The sequence below is a fragment of the Melanotaenia boesemani genome, chromosome 24, assembly GCF_017639745.1.
Source record: "Melanotaenia boesemani isolate fMelBoe1 chromosome 24, fMelBoe1.pri, whole genome shotgun sequence".
In the NCBI taxonomy this organism is placed as follows: Eukaryota; Metazoa; Chordata; class Actinopteri; order Atheriniformes; family Melanotaeniidae; genus Melanotaenia; species Melanotaenia boesemani.
This window is the reverse complement of record NC_055705.1, coordinates 9,992,172-10,011,027: the sequence shown is the minus strand read 5'-3', so window position 1 is coordinate 10,011,027 and position 18,856 is coordinate 9,992,172. Positions and strand designations below refer to the sequence as shown.

The window sequence follows — 18,856 nt, the reverse complement described above, 5'->3', positions numbered from 1 at the left end:
GAATAACCTATCGCCACCGTTCCACTTGGCCCCGGTAGAGCTCGACCTCAGTTAGGACTGATGCGATTTTGGTGTCTGTAGCCCGTTCGGGGGCCGCGTGGTACTCCGACACAGAAGCGACCGTAGTCGTCTATGGGGTTTTCATGGAGCGCTTTCGGGGGTCCTGCGCGGCCCCCGAGGGTCCGAGAGGCCCCAGATTCGGCGTGGGCATGCGCCTGGGCCCCCTCTACAATTCCTGAAATTTTCGGGGCGCAGAGCGCCCCAGAAAAACTTTCCCCCCCCTTTTCACCCCAAAAAACCTCAGGAATTCTTCCGCTCTAAGAGTCTGAGAGGATTTTTTGGAAAGTTTTTGACATGGGGGGCAAAATTTTTCGGCGCGGTGCGCTGCGACGCAGGCGCGATATGTTGTTCGGGGGGCCGCCCCGCACGTGTTCCAGGCGTCCCCGGGCCGCTGCGACGCACGGCGTGCCCGCGGGAGGCCGTCCACGTGTCTATAATAATGAATGGGTGTTGTCGGCAGGGTACCGTCAATGGGAAATGCATTGGATGTGGACGCTCGTTTTTTTGGACAAATTTTGTCCAATTTTCACCAAATTTGGACCGCTGGCCCTTTCTCCAAGTCCCCTGTCAGAATCCCAGAGCTGGGGGCCCCAAACCCTCCCCGAGGCTACTTCCTTTTCCAAGCGTGCTAGCGTCGCCGCGGCAACGGCGGCCCGCTCGGCACGTCCCCCCGATGACCCCTGTCCGGTCTGACCCCAATGGGACCCAGAACCAAAAAGTTATGGCCTTAATTTGTATGTAGGTCAGAGGTCAAATCAATTAAGCATTGGAAAATGCTGTGAATCTTGCTTTGGGGGCATTTTTGAAGATATTTGACCCCTCGTATTTCGGACCCCGAGGGTCCGATCCGTCCCAGATCGCCAGGGGACGTCGTGTGGGACTCGGGACACCAGGCGGACCGCGTTTTGCGCCTTTGCGGACACGCTTTAATATCTCGGCCCCGGGTGGTCCGGGGGGCCCGGCGTTTGGTAGGCGGCGTCGGGGGGGTGCCCTAAACGCGAATCAAACGTCAAACCGGACCCCGGACCGCTTTTGGGCAAAAGTTGCTCGGATCGAGCTGCCGTCGCTAGGGGGCGCTCTCGGGGGTCCGCGGGAAGCACCCTGTGAAGGGCGGCCTGATCGGAGCTTTTTTGGACAAAATTCCAGTTGGTGTACAGAAATTCCAGTTCGTGGACACGGGGCCCTCCCACGTCCAACACAGAGTGTCCAGGGCTAAAATTCCAGTTCGTGTACAGAAATTCCAGTTCGTGGACAGGGGACCCCCCCCCCCCCACACCTATCGGGACCCTTCCCGGTGGTCCGGGCCTAAAGTTCCAGTTCGTGTACAGAAATTCCAGTTCGTGGACACCGGGACCCCCCCACACCCCCACCCACACCTGTCGGGACCCTTCCCGCTAGTACGCCCCAACACTAACCCCCCACCACTGTCACATCCTGGCCCTCACCCATCACAGCTTCATTGTATGGGACGGACTAACATGGTGGTACCACATGCCGGTGGCGATGGAAGCTGCAACCAGACCGTCTCCGACACAGGTGAGGCATCTGCACTGGATTACCTCAAAATAAAGAGGTTTGGAAAACACTGCCACTGAAATAAAAAATTTCTGAAATTATTTAATGACCACAGCTGTCAGGTTGTAATGAATTTCTATTACACGTGTAATTGTTTTGTTTGGTTTTTTGCATGTCAGAAATATTCAAGAACAATGAAGCAATGTGAGCATTTGACAGTTAAGCCCTAACATGTTCATTTTAATTAACATGGTAAAATTTGATTATTGTTTCTATTTGTAGAAACTAAATATTGGACATTCAGGTTTTAAGGGTTAGATAATTCCAGTAACAGATGCAGTCATGTTAAGTTATATTATGGTGGAAAAGGTAATCTAAGAGACATTATGCTCAAAATTGTCACGATAAATGTTTTACCACTTAATAAAATGAAGTAAAGTGATTGCCTAAAATGAAAGACGAGATAAATAAACTAAGTGGCCTGCTGTTTGATACTGAGTGCGCTCTGGCTGCAGGGTCCAGATGATGTTCTGTAAATAAGCATTTGTCCCCATCCCTGCCTTGTTATAAGCCGCTGCTCTGATAAGGATGTGGTTTCTATGGTTATGAGTGAACTAAAACCAAAGGATTTAGGCGATAGGCCCTGAACCTAGACAGTCGGGCTCCTCTAGTATCACTGAGCTAACGAGCAGGCCCCTCATCTCTGAAAGCTTGGCTAATTGTCAGTCAGCCAGTGTTTCTCTTTGTTTTATTTGTATTCTAGCATCAGTCAATGGTGTAAGAAGATGGAAATGGGATCTGCATCACGCTTTAAGGGAAGCAGCCCCAGATAGGGAGCTGTAAAGAGCTTCTCCCAGCAAGCTGGTCGCTATAGTAACGATAGACCCTGAATAGAGACCAGAGTGAAGCCTTTGATGAGGGTTTTAGGCCTGTGTGTGTTTGTGCATGTCTGTCGCTACTTGTGCATTACAGTGTGTGTGCTTCTATTTATTTGAGTGTATATAAATGACTTTGTGTGTGACTGTATGTATTTGTGTGTGCCTGCATGCACATTTGCATTGCCACTGAAAAGACCTAGATCTTGTGTTTTTACCCTTTCCCAACCTGCTGTAAGACTGGACTCTGTTTATGTATTCATTTTGCATCTGTGTGTCCTCATATGGTTTATAATGGAGGTATCAGCAAGGTCTGCTGCAGGCCACCTGTTCTTATCAACAAGTCCCCTGTTATTCCGTATTTTTCCCACATCAAGTCATTGAAATTCAGGTGGTCTTGTGGAGGCCAGGAGGTAGAACATGATGTTTGTCACCAGTGGGAAGACAAAAATTTGCATATTTCAATTTTAATGTTTTACTATTTTGACGTCATTATGGCGACCTCAGGCAGATTTATTAATTAGCTTATTTACAGTTAATGGGTGATCAATAGATTTCATATGTTTTCACTGGGATGCAATAAATTTTGCACTTCTGTTGGAATCACACATGTGATATTCTCTTCAAAGAAAAGTAATGTTAAAATGGCTTCTAGCCTCTTTCTATCCATGCTCTGCTTTGATTTTGGAATTAGTCAACATATGCTCACCACTCTGTTAGGTTCACCTTCTTAGTACCGGATTGCACCCCTTTTTACCGTTTGTCTTAATTTATGGTGTCATAGATTCATCAAGGTGTTGGAAACATTCTTCAGAGATTTAGCTTCATATTGACATGATGGCATCACAGTTGCTTCAGGTTTGTTAGCTGTACGTCCATGATGAGAATCAACCACTTTCCAAAGTTCCTCTGATGGAGTGAGACTGGAGGCCGTTGGAGTCCAGTGAACTCATTGTCATGTCCAAGAAAGCAGTTGAAAATTAACTGATCTTTGTGACATGTTGCATTATTCTACTGGAAGTAGCACCAGAAGATGCTACACTGGTCATAAAGGGATGGACATGGTCAGCAGCAATACTCAGGTAGACTGTGGTGTTTTAAGGATGCATTAACACCAGACTTATTGATTAAAATTCTTGTCTGTTTGTTCTGAAAGTCCACTTTGTTTGGAGAATTATGAATATGCAAACAAACAAGCAGAATCTGTTTGCCTACAAAAGACTATCTCGGCCCGTTTCAAGCAGACCAAATACAGAGAGTGGACTACAAAGCATTGTGGGTCCAACGTGGGGCATTGTGGTTAAAGAAGACAAAAACATGCTATGTGTAGGATGATAAGCAGCTCTGGCTGGGAGAAATGTCATGTGGTCCAATGTGGAAGAACTCTGTAAAAATTCTGATAAAAATGTGATCAGCCCAAGAGCCTTTGGGTCTGATGAAACTGTGTTTAGCTGCTATGTGGTGGAAACAGATGAACCAATAGATTAGCCTGTTTTCTTTTTTTTATTGTTCTCGTCTTCTCCTTCAGTAATTCTTGATGCAGTGCCGCCTCTGGCGGGGAGTGGAACCTGTTTTTTAGAAGGTCAGATTCATTTGAGGAGTACAGCATCAACGCAGTTTGGACTGGAAGAATGTCCCACCCCCAACTGAACCCAATTCCCAATTGTACCGAGTCAAGCAGACAAATGATGCGCACTTGGTAAAGGGGCGGAAAGTGCACCAAGAAAATGTCACCTGCACCACCACCAATCTGAAACCTTGCTCTAAGCCATGCTTTTATGTTGTTTCCACTAAATTCTGAGCCTACCATCTGAATGTAGCAGCTTTTGAAATGGAGACTCATCAGATCAGGCAACTTTTCTAGTGATATTTCCATCTTCTGTTGTCCAGTGTTGGTGAGTGTGTGTGAATTGTATACTCAGTTTCCTGTTCTTAGCTGACAGGAGGCACCCGGTGTGGTCTTCTGCTGCTGTAGCCCATCTGCTTCAAGGTTGGACGTGTTCAGAGATGCTGTTTTGCAGAACTTGGTTGGAACCAGTGCTTATCTGACTTCCTGTTGTCTTTCTATCATCTCCAACCAGTCTGCCCATTCTTCTCTGACTTCTGACATCAACAAGACATTTTGGTCCAGACAACTGCTGCTCACTGGATATTTTCCATTTTTCAGGCTGTTTTCTGTAAACCCTAGAGATGGTTGTGTGTGAAAATCCCAGTAGATCAGCAGTTTCTGAAATACTCAGACCAACAACCATGGCACATTCAGAGTCACTTAAATCTCCTTTCTTCCTCATTCTGATGCTGTTTGAACTTCAACAAGGCATCTTGACCATGTCTACATGTCTAAATGCATTGATTGGTGCCATATGATAGGCTGTTTAATTATTGTCAACAACTACTCTTAAGCTGTTGACAATTATTGCAAAATTGTATCACATGAATGAATATCTGGTCAGGTCTGTTTTCAACAGATAGCAAAATAGAATTTTACTGCTTTTTGAAAGCCTGTGACTTTTAAGCCATTAAAAATGTCACCATTAACACCTCTGTTTTGACCTACTTATGGTGTAGACAACCCCATGTGTCCTGTTGAAAGTCATCGATAATTGCTTTAGCTGCTTATCGGGTAAAATGCCTTGCAGTCTGCTTTGTAATCCTCACAATCATGAAGATATCTTACAGGTCACATTACTCGTTTTCACACATGCAGCCCAGAGGTGGTGCATGGGAGAATATAAATGTATGTAAGCTCTCACTTTTTTTTTTTTTTAAGGCTAATTTCTTCTTTTTTCTTCATTTTTAGTAATTTTTTTCCCTGCAAAAATCAGTTAAAAATGCATCTTCTAAATGCTGCAGTTTACATAGACTTGTATCATCACCGTTTAGCTAGCCATCCCTTCTCAGTCAGCAAAAATGTGCTCACACATGTACATATTTGGGCCAAGATAGTAGAGCAGATGATGCAAACAACACCACAAGGCAGAGTTAAAAACGTTCATAGAAACCAATGATCTTATTGTAGGTGACCCTGCATACATTTTTACATGGTGGCAAAAGCAGAACTCCATTCAGATGCTCATAGGATAAAATAACATTTGTCAATATGGAGCAGATGTCATGCTTTGGGATATTTTTCCTATTCTATGCATTATGTGTTGAGGATCTTAAGAGCAGTGAAAAGTGGCCTAGTCAGTGGCGTCTTAGCTTTAGCCTTTAACCATCTGTTTCTATACAGCTAGAGAGCTTTGAACCCCCAGTTTCTCTCTCTCTCTCACTCACTCACACACACACACACACTTAGACTCTTGTCATCAACAAATACTCCAAAGTTCATTGTAAACCCCCCCGGACCCCCTGCCACCCAGCTGACCGCCACCCCCATCCCCCAGCAGTCTAAAATCGCTCCACCTGACCCTCATAACCCCCTCCTCATCCACCCACCCAACTCCCCCTACAAGCTTCCTGGCAGCGGACAGCACCACCAATCATCACTCGGTTCCTATGGCAACCTCCCCCGGCAACAGCCGTCACTATATCATAGCAGTAGCGGAGGATGTGGGGAGGAAGGGGGAGGGGGTTGGCCGAGTCGTGGCTCTTAGCGTTGAAGAGGAGAAAGGGGGGTTAGAAAGAAAAGAGGAGAGGGAGGAAAAAAAAAAAACATGGAGAACACACACAGCTGCCCTTCAGCTACGTAGCATCGCACCAGCTGCTCCAGTCGCCGCTCATCCATGCACACACCCACAAAACACAACGTTAGGCCTCCGAGATTTTGTATTTGCTTCGGCTTTGTCTGCATAACATTGCTGCTGGGCTGTCTCTTCATTCATTGATACATCTGTGGCCTTGATGCACTTTGTTCCTGTTCTGTCCTTGGATGCTTTGCTAGCAAGTCTGGCTGTACTGTTCATCTGGCAGCTTGTCCATCTGTTAGTTTAGAGTGCAACAGATTGTTAATGTGCAACTTTTTTGTTGTAAGAAACATTTTCCTAACAGGTCTTGCCCATTGATTTTTGTGGTGAAAGAATTGGAAAAAGTACAAACACCACTGAACTGACTACAGAGAGAAAAGACAAGATAAGAGAAATACTTGGTGTGAAATTTATACCAGAGTTTTTAATAGCTGGTTTATTTTGGCCATCTGTTGCTGAAGCCTGAATTTGGATGCAATTAAAAATATAGATCTTGTGTGCTCCAGTTGTGCATTGATGCAGTGTCATTTCTAATTGAAAAACTAGCCAAATAGTTAACAGTTTAAGGATAATCATCAAGCAGAAACCTGGAAGCTAATTTGTTTTATTCTTAATCAGTCTGGATTTTCCCTTTATGTGATGAATACTTTATTAAATTACTTGTCTAATTAATTAAATTAATTATTAAAAAGAATGGCTCAGAATTATCTTATTGTCCTTCTGTCTCTGCTCAGCTTCACTTTAAAAAAAAGCTGAAACTTTGGGATCCATATTTTTAAAGTTGTATGCTTCGATTGTTTTTGCAGGAAACCCCTCATCAATGGGCTGCGGTTTGGGCGCCATACAGCCGCACATAAACGCAGGCGGAGGTCAGGTGTACCAGCAGCATATCCACCAGGGCATGCAGCAAGGGGTGTCCTCACACTCAGCCTACCAGGGGCCGCAGCACTTCCCAGAAAACCTGCCCTACACAGATGGCAACAGCGCCAATGCCGGCTCCATGGCCTGCCTCTATCAGAACTACCAGGTGGTGATGAGTTGCATTTTGGTCTCTGTTTCAATTTAAAAGGTTTCTTTAGGAAAAAAAAAAGTTAATCATGTTATCTGGATATTGTGTACACAGCAGGGGATGTTGCAGCACTCGCAGTTTGGGGAGGAGCAACAGCCTCAAGGCGAAGGACTGCCATCAGGTTCTGACAGGGGTTCCGGTGGAGGCCCAGAAGTAGTGGACGCCATTTATAGAGCTGTGGTAGACGCCGCCAGCAAGGGCATGCATGTTACCATCACCACCACAGTTAGCGGGACCACACAGGCGAGTCCGGTGCCTGCCCTCAGTGCCATGAGTGCCTTCACTGCCTCCATAGGAGAACCGGTCAACCTCCCGCAAGCAGTTAGTGCAGTCCTGCATGGGCACCAGGAAGGAGAGGCGTTAACCCAGCAAGCCAGACCCAGGCATGTGAGGCCGGGACGTGGTCAGAAGACTATGGATCCGGGGAAGAGCACTCCAGATGGTCCTGAGGCCAATGACTACTTTCGTTCCCCTGGTCATGGAACTCCAAGAGGACAGTGGGACGGGGAGACACAACACGGGGGAGGCTTCGACACTCACGGCAACAACAGCACCTGGGGAGGTGAGGAGTTTCTGGAGTGCTCTACACAAGTAAGAAGTAGTCCCTGCATGGAGAGACCCGCAAGTCTGGCCTCTGCCCCACCTTGCCCTATTGACGGATCCAACGACCATAGCCTGGCCATTGGCCATGATAAGGTCTTTCTTGACGATGGTTACCGGTTCAACAACTGCAGCCGGACTCCTGCTAACTACAAGGAACGCCTGGAGCAGACGGTGGAACGCTGCGCCCACATCAATGGCACCACCCCCCATTTTAACACTCGGGTTTACGGAGAAGTTCTGGGCCCCCCACGGCAGGAGCTGACGGGGGACGACCAGTCGCCCAGTTCCTCCACTAGCCTCGAGGGACCTCTGGCCACACCCAAAGACTATAGCCACTACAATGGCCACTTTAATGGTATGGCGCCCAGCCCTTCAGACACAAAGAGCCTGAGCAGCGAGGAGGACCTGCGGCAGCCAGACTCTCCCTCATCAGAGCTGCTTCACTACCGGTCCAGGACCTTCAATATGGGAGAGCTGGTCTGGGGCCAGCTGAAGGGCTTCCCACCCTGGCCTGCCAAGTTGGCTGGGGACGAACAAGTGCACAGCGCTGCTATGCAGCTGCGAGAGCAGGCCAAAGTGAGACGCCTGTCTACTGTGTGACCACCTGTCAACATTTTAGCAGCCAAGTTGAATTTTCAGTGTGAATAGATGTGTGACAGATTATTTCAGAACGTTACCAGTGAGCAGTGTTGCTTCTGAGACTATTAAGCTTATTGGGATACATTAAACTATTGTCCATTTGAAGGTAGTAACTTAGCAGTAAGCTAAGAGGATAGCAACTTTGAGTTCATGAAAAATAAAAGTTGTATTCATCTAATGAACATCAGTCCAAATTCAGCAATACTTTATGAATACCAAAGAGCCCTGCATGTACTCAGATGTTTGTCTCATCTTCCTGCAGGTAGAGCCAGAGAAGCTAAAAACACTAACTCATGACTTGGAGGCGCTTGACCGAGCTGCCAAACGAGGCCTGAAGTAAGAAACTGCACACTACGTGATGGGTGGTAGATTGTTTGTTCAAAGCTGTTTAAACTAAACATCAATCTGATGTTTCATCAGCTGAAAATATTAACTTAATTGACTCTTGTTATGCTGTCCTTTGTTGCTGTTTGTCCAGGGTAGCATTGACACCTAGTGGTTAAAGATGGTGTCCTGCAAAATCACACGAATCCCTGCCTGGCAAAATGTAAATAACGTAAAATGTAAATATTGTCCAACAGACCGGGGAAACTGAATAATCACTTGGAAGCTGCTATCCACGAGGCCATGAGCGAGCTAGATAAGATGTCGGGCACGGTGAGTATTTTTATCTGTTTTTAAAAAAGAAAAGTTCGACTTTACCCTGCCGTCCAGCTGTCGTCATCATTTTTCCTCCCATCATCAGATCCCGTCAATGGATCGTCAAGTGAAGCTCCCCAAGCCCAAGAGGAGGAAGATATCAAGATAACATTGAATGTGTTGGCCCAAGAACGTCCACAAAGCCTTTGGAGACCTCTTCCATGCAGCCTTGATGCGATCTGAGCTTCTAACAGGTGCTACACATGGACTTTCAAGTGGTACATCGATGTTCCTTAATATCAACTTGACTTTTGACTGACCACAGAAGGTGCTGGAAATTCCAATCACCAATACAGTTTTAACTGTAGAGAAAAAATACAAAAAAATCAACAACAAAAAAAAAGAAAAAAAAACAAAAACATCAGAAACAGTTTCAATTTGTCTACAGCTCACTGAATTAACTATTTTTTTCTAGTATAAGATAGTAAAATAAAATAAAAAGCTACAAGCATTACCTTACATATTTAAGAAAATAGACAGTCCAAATATTTCTGATACATTTTCAATATGTATATAGATAATCCTGTAATTTCATGCTATTAAGAATTGTATGTAAATAATGTACGATATCATGTACAAGCGTACCTAATGCACATTTTATCTTTTATTGTACAAAAACAAAGCAGAAGAAGTGTACCAATGTCTTGGTTTCTATTCAGAAGTGCGGCTGCATACGGCCGCTTGCATAGGATAAATAAGAATACAGCCTAAAGCTTTTATATGATGAACTCTAAGTCGTGCTGTTTTTCCTTTTTTGTTTGTTTTTGTAAGGGAACAGGCAGGAGTATTTGAATTCTCCATTACATCAGTCACTTCACGCTAGTTAAGTGTTGGTTTGTACTTGGGGATAAAAAGATATCAAACAGAATGAACTTTACCAGCAGGAAGTGTCAGACGGGTCAATCTTCCTCCACTCCAGCAGCCGCCAGCGTCACACGAAAATCCTGATTTCTGGAGTTTTGATTTTAAGAAATAGTCTGGTTGGCTGGTGAAGTTTCGGAGCTGTCTACTTAAAAACAGTTTTAAGAAGGAAAACTCCACCCTCGGCTTAATTTTTTAAGACGACAATGACCCTGTACCGTTTAACGTGCACACAAACACACAGTCTGAACCTCTTCTCAGATGTATTTTTACTTCTCATTAGTACAAATTCATGATGAAACATGCCTCAGACACTCTCCTGTTTATGGAAGTAGTAGAATTGAACTCGGATATTTTAGCCCAGAGTTTAGTTTGGGTGGATTTTTCCTTTTGAAGCACGAGTCAGCGGCTGTATTGTCAATGTTTGAAACTTGGTTGCTGTGATTATGTTCTTATACTTGTTTGTAACGTCATTTTTTCCCCTCTCTTCCTCCCTCCGTGACTTGTCATCTTTTTCACAACTATAGCTTTAGGTAGAGTAACCAACCTCAGAGTCGGAGTCTAGATTATGAAAAGGAACGCTAATTCCATGAAAGCATTTCTTGCATCTAGGGGCCTTTTGTTTGTCTTGCTTGTTGATGTAAATTATTTATGTACAGTACTCCATATTTATTTTAAGCTTTACAAATATGCTAGATGGCAATAATACTACCATGAGTTGAGAACTCAAGCCTTATATGTGTATATGTATGTTTCTCAGTTTGTTTTTTTTTAACAGGTGAATAGGTCTTGTATCCAGAGGTGATTACAAATGTCATATTCCCTTTTTATTTAAGAAATGAGCATTGCAGATAACACTTATTGTTTCGTTTTTTTTACAGCAAGGCTTTCAGATTGCTTGTGTTACAGATTGTGTCATGGGGGTTCTTGGGTGAAAATCATGTTATTTATGGATATGAGCCTCCAAAAAAGCAGATTTGGGGGTCGTAAATGCAGTTCTAACACTACCGACTGAAAATCAGTAACAGTACTGGGAACTCTGGATCAACTCGTGTGAAACGGACGCACGCAAACGGCTGCTCTTCCAGATCAAAACCAACCAATAGCAAAGTGAAATCACTACCGAATTATCAAGTGCAATAAACTGATCAATGGCAAAGATCAACTGCTTAGAAACTCTGCATCTCTGATTGTTTGAACCCTGTTCTTTACACATCTGACTGTCATTGTGCCTGTTTTCTCCTTTGATGTGCTCATCAATGTGTCACTTTTGTTTTTTTCTTCATGCCACATGGATTAGTGGAGTTCCTTTAGCCTTTTTATGTTGAAGAAACATCTGATCCTCATCTTAAACCTCCTAAAAATTCCAAGCAAGTGTCATAAGAAGAGATTTCCCTCAGTATTAGAATTTTTGTCAAGGACCCGGCTATTATAAATGTTCAAATGCAAACAGCTTTATGACCTCGAAGCCAAATAAAACACTACATAATTTGAAAACTTGACCTTTTTTTTCCTCCCAGACGATAAGATGTTAAAACACTAATACCAACTAATTTTCAGCATGCAGACAAGCTTTACAGCCATCCTCACATTCAGCTTTGAGTCATTTTAGCAACTCTTTCTTTGTACGTGTTGAAAAAAATCTGACATCTGCAGATTTACTGAAGACTGCAAAAATCTGGTTTTTAAATCCCTGTTTTTTCTGTGTGTAATTGGGAGATCGGGCAAAAAAACTTCCAGCTATTTTTTATTTATTAATTTTTTTAAATGTGACGTTTGGTTTTGAGAACACATGAGCTCTTTTGGTAAAGTTCATTCTGCTCTTCTGTCCCGTTATTTTTTTTTATTATTATTTCTTTTTAGTGCAATGACATGCAGGAACCTGTTCTTGTGTCAGGAATCCATGTGTTCTGGATTAGCTCTATCAGTTTCATGCTGTTTGTGGTTTAAGAGGTCAAAGCATTTTTGTGTTTTGAGGTGGTCTGAGCAGTCTATTTTTCTTCCTTCTACCTGTGTTTGTGTGTGTTGAGGTGTGTGTGAGAATTTAATTTTTTCCAAGTGAACTTGTTTTTCTGCTCTTTCAATTTCATCTCCCTCTTTCCACCCTTTTGTTGTCAGTATTTTGTTTCCTCAGCTTGTAATTAAGTATATATTTTCTTGATAATATATACTTTACAAAAAATAGACTTGCGTGAAGTATGATGTGCACTTGATTGCTCTTATTCTTTTTTGCATTAATGTGGGCTAGGGATAGTTTGTCAGTCCATTATTTTGAGATTGTTTGGACTTTTTTTTAATGGTTTGATGTAAGCAGCATTTTTTTGTAAATATTGTGAAACATTACAGGTCATGCAGTGATGTAACATTTTGAATAATGTTGCACAGATGTTTAAGATATTAAAAACATGTTCACTCTTACTTGAATAATGTGGTTTTGTAATAAATTATTGATGCTCCTTATGAAGTTTATTTACACCGTTTTAGTTTTATACTATAAAAAGTTGATTTATTGAAGTGTGGAACCATGTTTGTTATTGCACACCGCCCTCTAGTGGGCAAGTATGTATCTAGTAATGGCTTAAAATTGAATAATGAAATGATAAAAGGATAAAGTTACGTTTTGGCTACATCTGATAGAAAACTAGATAGCTTATTAATGTTTTTAAACGTCTGTTACGGTGTTTTTAAGAAGGTTATAGTGGGGTAAACTAGGTGCTAGCCCTTTAGCTTGCTACAGTTAAAATCCCAGGTCACGTGCACATTTGCATTTTGAATTTTTTTGGCTTTGAAGTTAATTTATTAGTTTTAACCCTAGTAAACTTAAATCGTCGCTAAGTGTGAGTACGCTGGAGGTTTTAACCACAAATTTACAGCATGATGGTCAAATAAATTCGTTACACGCCAAATCTGAAGTTAATGGAAACTGAATTTATAACAGCAATAAGATTTAAAGGTATCAGATGGCATTTAACTGTATAAACTATAAATATTCTAATAGCCTTACCATATTTTTGGAGTTCTCTGTAAACGGATAATGTTAATAACAATTTCTAAATAAAAGAAAATTAAAGAGAATAATTTTACTGAGTAGTAGGCCTGTGTTGTTAATCTGTTTTTTTTTTTTTTTGTTTTGTTTTTTTTTTTTTTTTAAAGTAGAAAACGTATTTTAGGAGCAAAATATCAGTTAAAGTTAAAGAAAGCTTTAAAATGGAAGGGTGCAGCATGACTGAGGGTTAAGCAAGTGCGATGACGGTTGTGGCGCACAAGCACGCGCCGCGGCATCGTGCGGGAGCGCGCCCTCATCACCGGTCAGGATGATGCGGCTGTCCCTGCGTATTCTTCCCTGACTCTCCCTCTGCAATCCGGGCAGCACCCTAGACTGTTCCCGCACCGCCAAGCCACGCAAAAGTCATTTTGCCGCACGGCTGTCTGCGACCGCTGCGGGAGGAGGACCGTGGACCGAAGTTTGAGCTTGTCAGCGGGACGCAGCGCTGCAGCGCATCCCGTTTGGCCATGGCGCAGATAAGGAAACTCGTACACCGTCTCCTTGCATAAAGGACGCTTTGCGCATTGGACGGAGCTGGAGGCTCCTGACTCCCCCAGAGGTGTGGAAACTGGGAATCCTGATGTTTTAATCCAAGGAGAAACCATTTCCCTGTCAATAATAAGAACAACTCATTTTATAAGAAATTATAAAGTCTGATTTGGACGCAGGATCTGACCCTTCCTTGGTGGTTGCTCGCCTTTTTTTTGCACCTCTTCTTCTGTTATTTGTTTGTTGCAGCATTTATATGTTGCGGGTGGTGTAAACAGTGCGAACAGCAGCCATGGTGGATGCGGCGGAGTGCGGGGTGAGAGTCATGTGCCGCTTCAGGCCCCTGAACGAGGTCGAAATCACCAGAGGAGACAAGTACATCCCCAAATTCAAGGACGAGGACACCGTGGTCATAACGGCAAGTCTGTCTGGTTGTTGTCATGTTGATGCTGGTGGTCTCAGTGGAGGTAAACACAGGAAGAAAGATCCACAGGCAGGAAGCCAACTGCGCAATCAGCTGTGTTACAGCAGTGGAAAATGATGTTTTTATTACAGTACAATAGATTTATGATAAATGTGCAAACATGATGTTATATATTCAGCTTTAGAGCTTCTTATTTGTGTACTGCCATGTGAAGTGAAGGCTTATGTGACAATAATAGTCCACTCAGTTCATGTAAATCAGCATAACCGCATGTAAGCTCGACTAAACATTGACTAAAATACTATAATAATCTCTTTCAAACAGATAAGTGGACCTTAACTTGTACAAGATTACATTAAGAAAATAAAAACAAAATCTAAATTTTTAGTGAGGCGAGGAAGTAATAACTTTAAAATGTATTTTAATTAAAATTATATAATCTTAACACTGTTATTATTAGTAAAACTGTTTTTAAAAGGTTTAAATTAAAGTGTTTTAATAATAATTGATCAGCAGACTTGCAAAGGTCTTGAAGGGTTAATAATCCACATTTCAGATGTTGTTTATGCTGACATCATCATATCATCATTATAAAATTGCTGATACATGAGGCACCAGAGACACAGGAAAACCCTCATTTATTAATGTGAGTGTAGTTGGTGTTAAATTAAGTAAATATTATATGTGGGCTGATTTTTGTGTGCACTGTCCAGCCTGAGCTCTGGCTTCTGGTTGGCCAAATGTTTAAATAATTAACATGCTGACCCTTTTTTATTTAGCACAAACATCTTGAAAACTATTATTTAGTTTATGTATGCTATATCTTAATTCTTTTTTTTCCCTCTAAATTAAAAGTTATTTTTCTTTGTCCTTTGAGATTAAATTTCTATTTATTTATGCAAAAGCAGTGTCATTCTCTTTTTAATAATATGTGATTTATTTAACCATAGATCCTTGATAAAGCCTGCCCATCAGGATTGCAACCAGACGATAGAAACACGTGCAGATCAGTCGCCTTCATCATCATCATCAGCAACTGTTGCATTATTGCTCTTCTTCCAGAAAAGACAAACTGCATGTCACTGCCTCGTGTCATCGATCACAATTGCTGTAGCACACACACATACACACAGGGTTTCTGCTGTTTGGAGCGGGCGGTTTCCTGGCATATCGCAAAATTCGGACACTGTCGGCAGTCACTGGCAAGCTGCCGGATTTCTGTGCTGGTGTGTGCCGAGCTACGAACAATCAGGCTGTGGCGGTACAGGAGCTGAATCGTAAACTGGAGGCTATTCCAGTTCTGGATGGCAAACTGGTTGCGCTTTCTGGGCTTGTACGTGAGGTGGTCACCAACTTGGAGAAGTTGTCAGCTCGGCTGGATGGAAATTGACCCACAATTCGGATGATAGGAGTCGCCAGTGGGACCACTGTAGAGACTCAAGGCAGACGAAACAGCTCTGGCCTGAACCAAAACAAATGCTGTTATCAAATTTGGCTCCCTGTGCTGGCCTTGATGGCTGGCTGAAAGCTCCCTGGAATGTTTTGTTGATGGACGCTCAGTCCCCCACCCTCCCCTCACCCTCTTCACGGGCGATGGACTTCAACCTGGATCAGCCCTCAAGGATGCCCCACTATCATCAGGTGGCAGAGACTGTGAGGGAGAACTGGGGCAAAGTTCATATGCTCACTTCTACGCATACACACGCACAGGCTCGGCGTTATGGGGGGGCATTCGCGGGCCATGCCCCCCCATATGAGCCACTGTGCCCCTCCTCCACTTGCCTAACCACTATCAAGCATTTGTGCCAAACTTTGAAATTTTTAGATTTAAATAAATCTTATAGAATGCAAAATCACACTTGGTATATATAGTATATAACACACAAAAAACTATATAAAAAATTAAATTAACAATAAAATACATTTGATGTGAGTTTTTTGTGTTACGTGAAGATGCGTGGTTTCTTATTGGTCCAAGGATTGACCTGAACCCTAATTGGATGTCGTTTGAAAAAAGAGCGCGGTCAGACAACACCGGCATTTCGTCTACAGAAAATGGACATAAGAAAGTGGCTTCACGGTGCTCCATCTTCTAAGCCTCCGCCAATTCCATTTTCAGCTCTCAACAGCAATCACATCAAATGGAGGGGGACTGGACTGTGCAGTGCATCCTCTCCAAATACCAGGCGCACCTCACCACAATGCCAAGTGTCTTGACTGCGTTCAAGCATGCGCTAACATTTGGAGCTTCCACAGCAATGTGTGAGAACTCATTCTCCACCCTGAGAAACGTATTTTCAGACCACAGACGTGCAATGCTTCATAAAAGAAAGGCCCAGTTGGTTCAGCTGGCGTTTGAAAGAGACTTGACCAAAAAGTGCACAACTGAGTGGAAGGACATCGTTCTCAGGAGGTTCAGCATCAACACTCGCCTGCAACTCTTTTAAGGTGAGACATGCATTTAATGTATCCGTGGTGAACACCTTGGCTTTCATTTGCACACGAAATACAGTGTTTGTGTTTGGTTTGTATGGATTTTTCAAATTGGAGAACTACTGTTCGCGTTCTAATGCATGCGTTGCATGATGAATGAGAGAAAATCGAGGGAGAGAGAGACGTGGCCTGCGTCGCCGCGTCACACACTACTTTGGCTGCACAGCGCACTTGTGCTTAAAGGAGAGATTTTTCAGATTTGTTATTTGGTGTGGTTTGCTTTGTCGACCAGTGTCAGTAATATATATTAAAACATCTACATATATAACTCTTGAACGGGAATTTGTGCCCCCCTATACTTATTATATGCCCCCTGGTGAGACGAGTGCTGGCGCCGACACTGCACACGCACCACACTCAAGTACACCACTACAGATACACCTCCCCGTTATTCACTGCCTTGCTGTCCTTCCACCTCCCTCCACTCCCGGGCAGTGGGTTCATTGGACGTGCTCTGAGAATGCAGCTGCGTCTGCACTTGCTGCGATGGGAGACCCCTCCCCCCCCCCCGCCACGTGTTTCTGATGTTGTGATTGTCTGAGTTATGTTCTGTATGTACTGAGGAGTGTTTTTTGTATCTCAATAATGGGCCCTTAGGCCCAGTGTGGAGATGCCTTTTTTATCCTCTCCAGCTACATCTTACTCCCCTAATGTTACCTTTCACCTATATCTAAGACAAGGAGCGCTGTAGAAATGGCTGCTCCGTCAGTATGCCTGTTCTGTTTGTGTCATCATATGTTGTTTTGTCTAGTCTTGGATGGGTTGTACTGAAAACATGAATTTCCCTGCAAAGGGATTAATAAAGTATTTTTCATTCATTTCATTTCATTCATACTGTTTATGTCAGTAGTTTTTCTGCTTTATTTTAGGGGTTTGGAGGCAGCAAATTGCTGCTGCAGCTGCCTACAAGTGCTGAGAGCTGATTTTTACAGGAATGAGGACGGGGGCTAGAGGAGAGATGGATGATCTGACTAAAAGCATTGAAAGGACAAACTTCCTCCACCTATCTTAAACATGGCTGCAACCTACTCAGTGTTATAGATAATATCAAGCATGCAGTCTTGTGTAATAAATACTGTATATTATTGCTATTAAATGAAAACCAGGTTAGTTTTAAGGACTTGGATGCTGCTGTTGATGTGCTGGAAACTCTGTAGTTAATACAGTTTTTAAGGGTTAATTGGTAAAAGATTTAATGGAATCATCTAATTTGACTCCAATTTATACACTGTTATGTGTTTTTTATTTCAAACTAATCAAAGTAAATTACTTATAGACATGGAGGATTAACAGGAGAGTGATACATGCTATTTTCAGCCCTAACATGTAATTAAATGTGGATGTATCTATGTAGGACCAACAGCACACTGATCAGGAGTTAAACTGGCTAATCATTGTGCACAGACGTGCAACATCATTGTGTGCTGTGGGGAGGATTTATTGATGTGAGAATAGTTTTTGTGTAGCCACCTCTTAAAATGAGTAGAAATGCACTTTAAATCACTTTTTTTTTTATTGGCTTCATGTTTGACAATGAGGGTTACAGACGTGTATTATGCTAGAAATGTTGAAATAATTTAAAAACTCACTTAACATTTGCAACGCCATTTACTGAAAATCAAACTTAAAACAAGGACAGGCTCAGAAACATACTGTAGTATTTACAGCGTTATTCCAGCAGCTGCTTTAATGTTAAGCAGAATTGTTCAAGTTGCTGTTAAAGGAAGCGTGAAACACCGTGTTCGGGCCTTTAGTCTGTTGCTCAGCTGCTGTTTGATGTTTTCATTGTGTTCTGTGTTGAAACAGAGTAAACCATACGTGTTCGACAGAGTGCTGCCTCCTAACACGTCACAGGAACTGGTGTACGACCAGTGTGCCAAACAGATAGTTAAAGGTATGACATTTAAGTCTGCTGGCTTTTCTTTTTTTTATTTTAGTATTGATGCTGCAGGATTATTTGTATCTTATTCTTTTTTAAACATGTTTAAATTATTATATTTTTAACAGAGAGGCCTTTGAATGATGCTGTTGTAAAGAAGATCTTCCATATTTGTGTCTTTCTGTGATTTCAGATGTGTTGGGCGGTTACAACGGGACCATTTTTGTTTATGGACAGACATCGTCTGGGAAGACACACACCATGGAGGTATGGGATTACTCAGCATCTTTACTGTCAATCCGTCTGCCATTCGATCAATCTAAATCCAAATCCTTTAGTAAATATGGACAGATTTTTGGTTTTTATTCTAAACTTTCATCAACATTCAGAGGATTAACGATTGTGTAACAGAGATGATGTTTTATAGCTGAAGCATGTAAAGCCTTCGACAGAATCACTGAGGTCGCAGCTTTTTGGGATTTTACAGACTGAGTGAAATGCACATTTCTTTAGTTAAA

General features: G+C 42.7%; 2 protein-coding genes across 2 annotated transcripts in view; both read left to right on the top strand.

The window, feature by feature from the left end:
* The window catches only part of LOC121635182 (methyl-CpG-binding domain protein 5-like), a 28,194-nt gene extending 16,440 nt beyond the window's left edge, over positions 1–11,754 (top strand). Inside the window, exons 7-13 of the mRNA XM_041978267.1 lie at positions 82–180; positions 1,459–1,596; positions 6,943–7,163; positions 7,260–8,384; positions 8,710–8,783; positions 9,029–9,104; positions 9,193–11,754. Coding sequence (XP_041834201.1) covers positions 82–180; positions 1,459–1,596; positions 6,943–7,163; positions 7,260–8,384; positions 8,710–8,783; positions 9,029–9,104; positions 9,193–9,255 — 1,796 coding nt within the window. The 3' untranslated portion in view covers positions 9,256–11,754. The remainder of the gene's footprint in view (positions 1–81; positions 181–1,458; positions 1,597–6,942; positions 7,164–7,259; positions 8,385–8,709; positions 8,784–9,028; positions 9,105–9,192) is intronic.
* A 1,516-nt stretch (positions 11,755–13,270) lies between these two features.
* Positions 13,271–18,856, top strand: part of LOC121635760 (kinesin heavy chain-like) — a 28,537-nt gene continuing 22,951 nt past the window's right edge. The window contains exons 1-3 of the mRNA XM_041979079.1: positions 13,271–13,960; positions 18,266–18,353; positions 18,532–18,605. Coding sequence (XP_041835013.1) covers positions 13,835–13,960; positions 18,266–18,353; positions 18,532–18,605 — 288 coding nt within the window. The 5' untranslated portion in view covers positions 13,271–13,834. The remainder of the gene's footprint in view (positions 13,961–18,265; positions 18,354–18,531; positions 18,606–18,856) is intronic.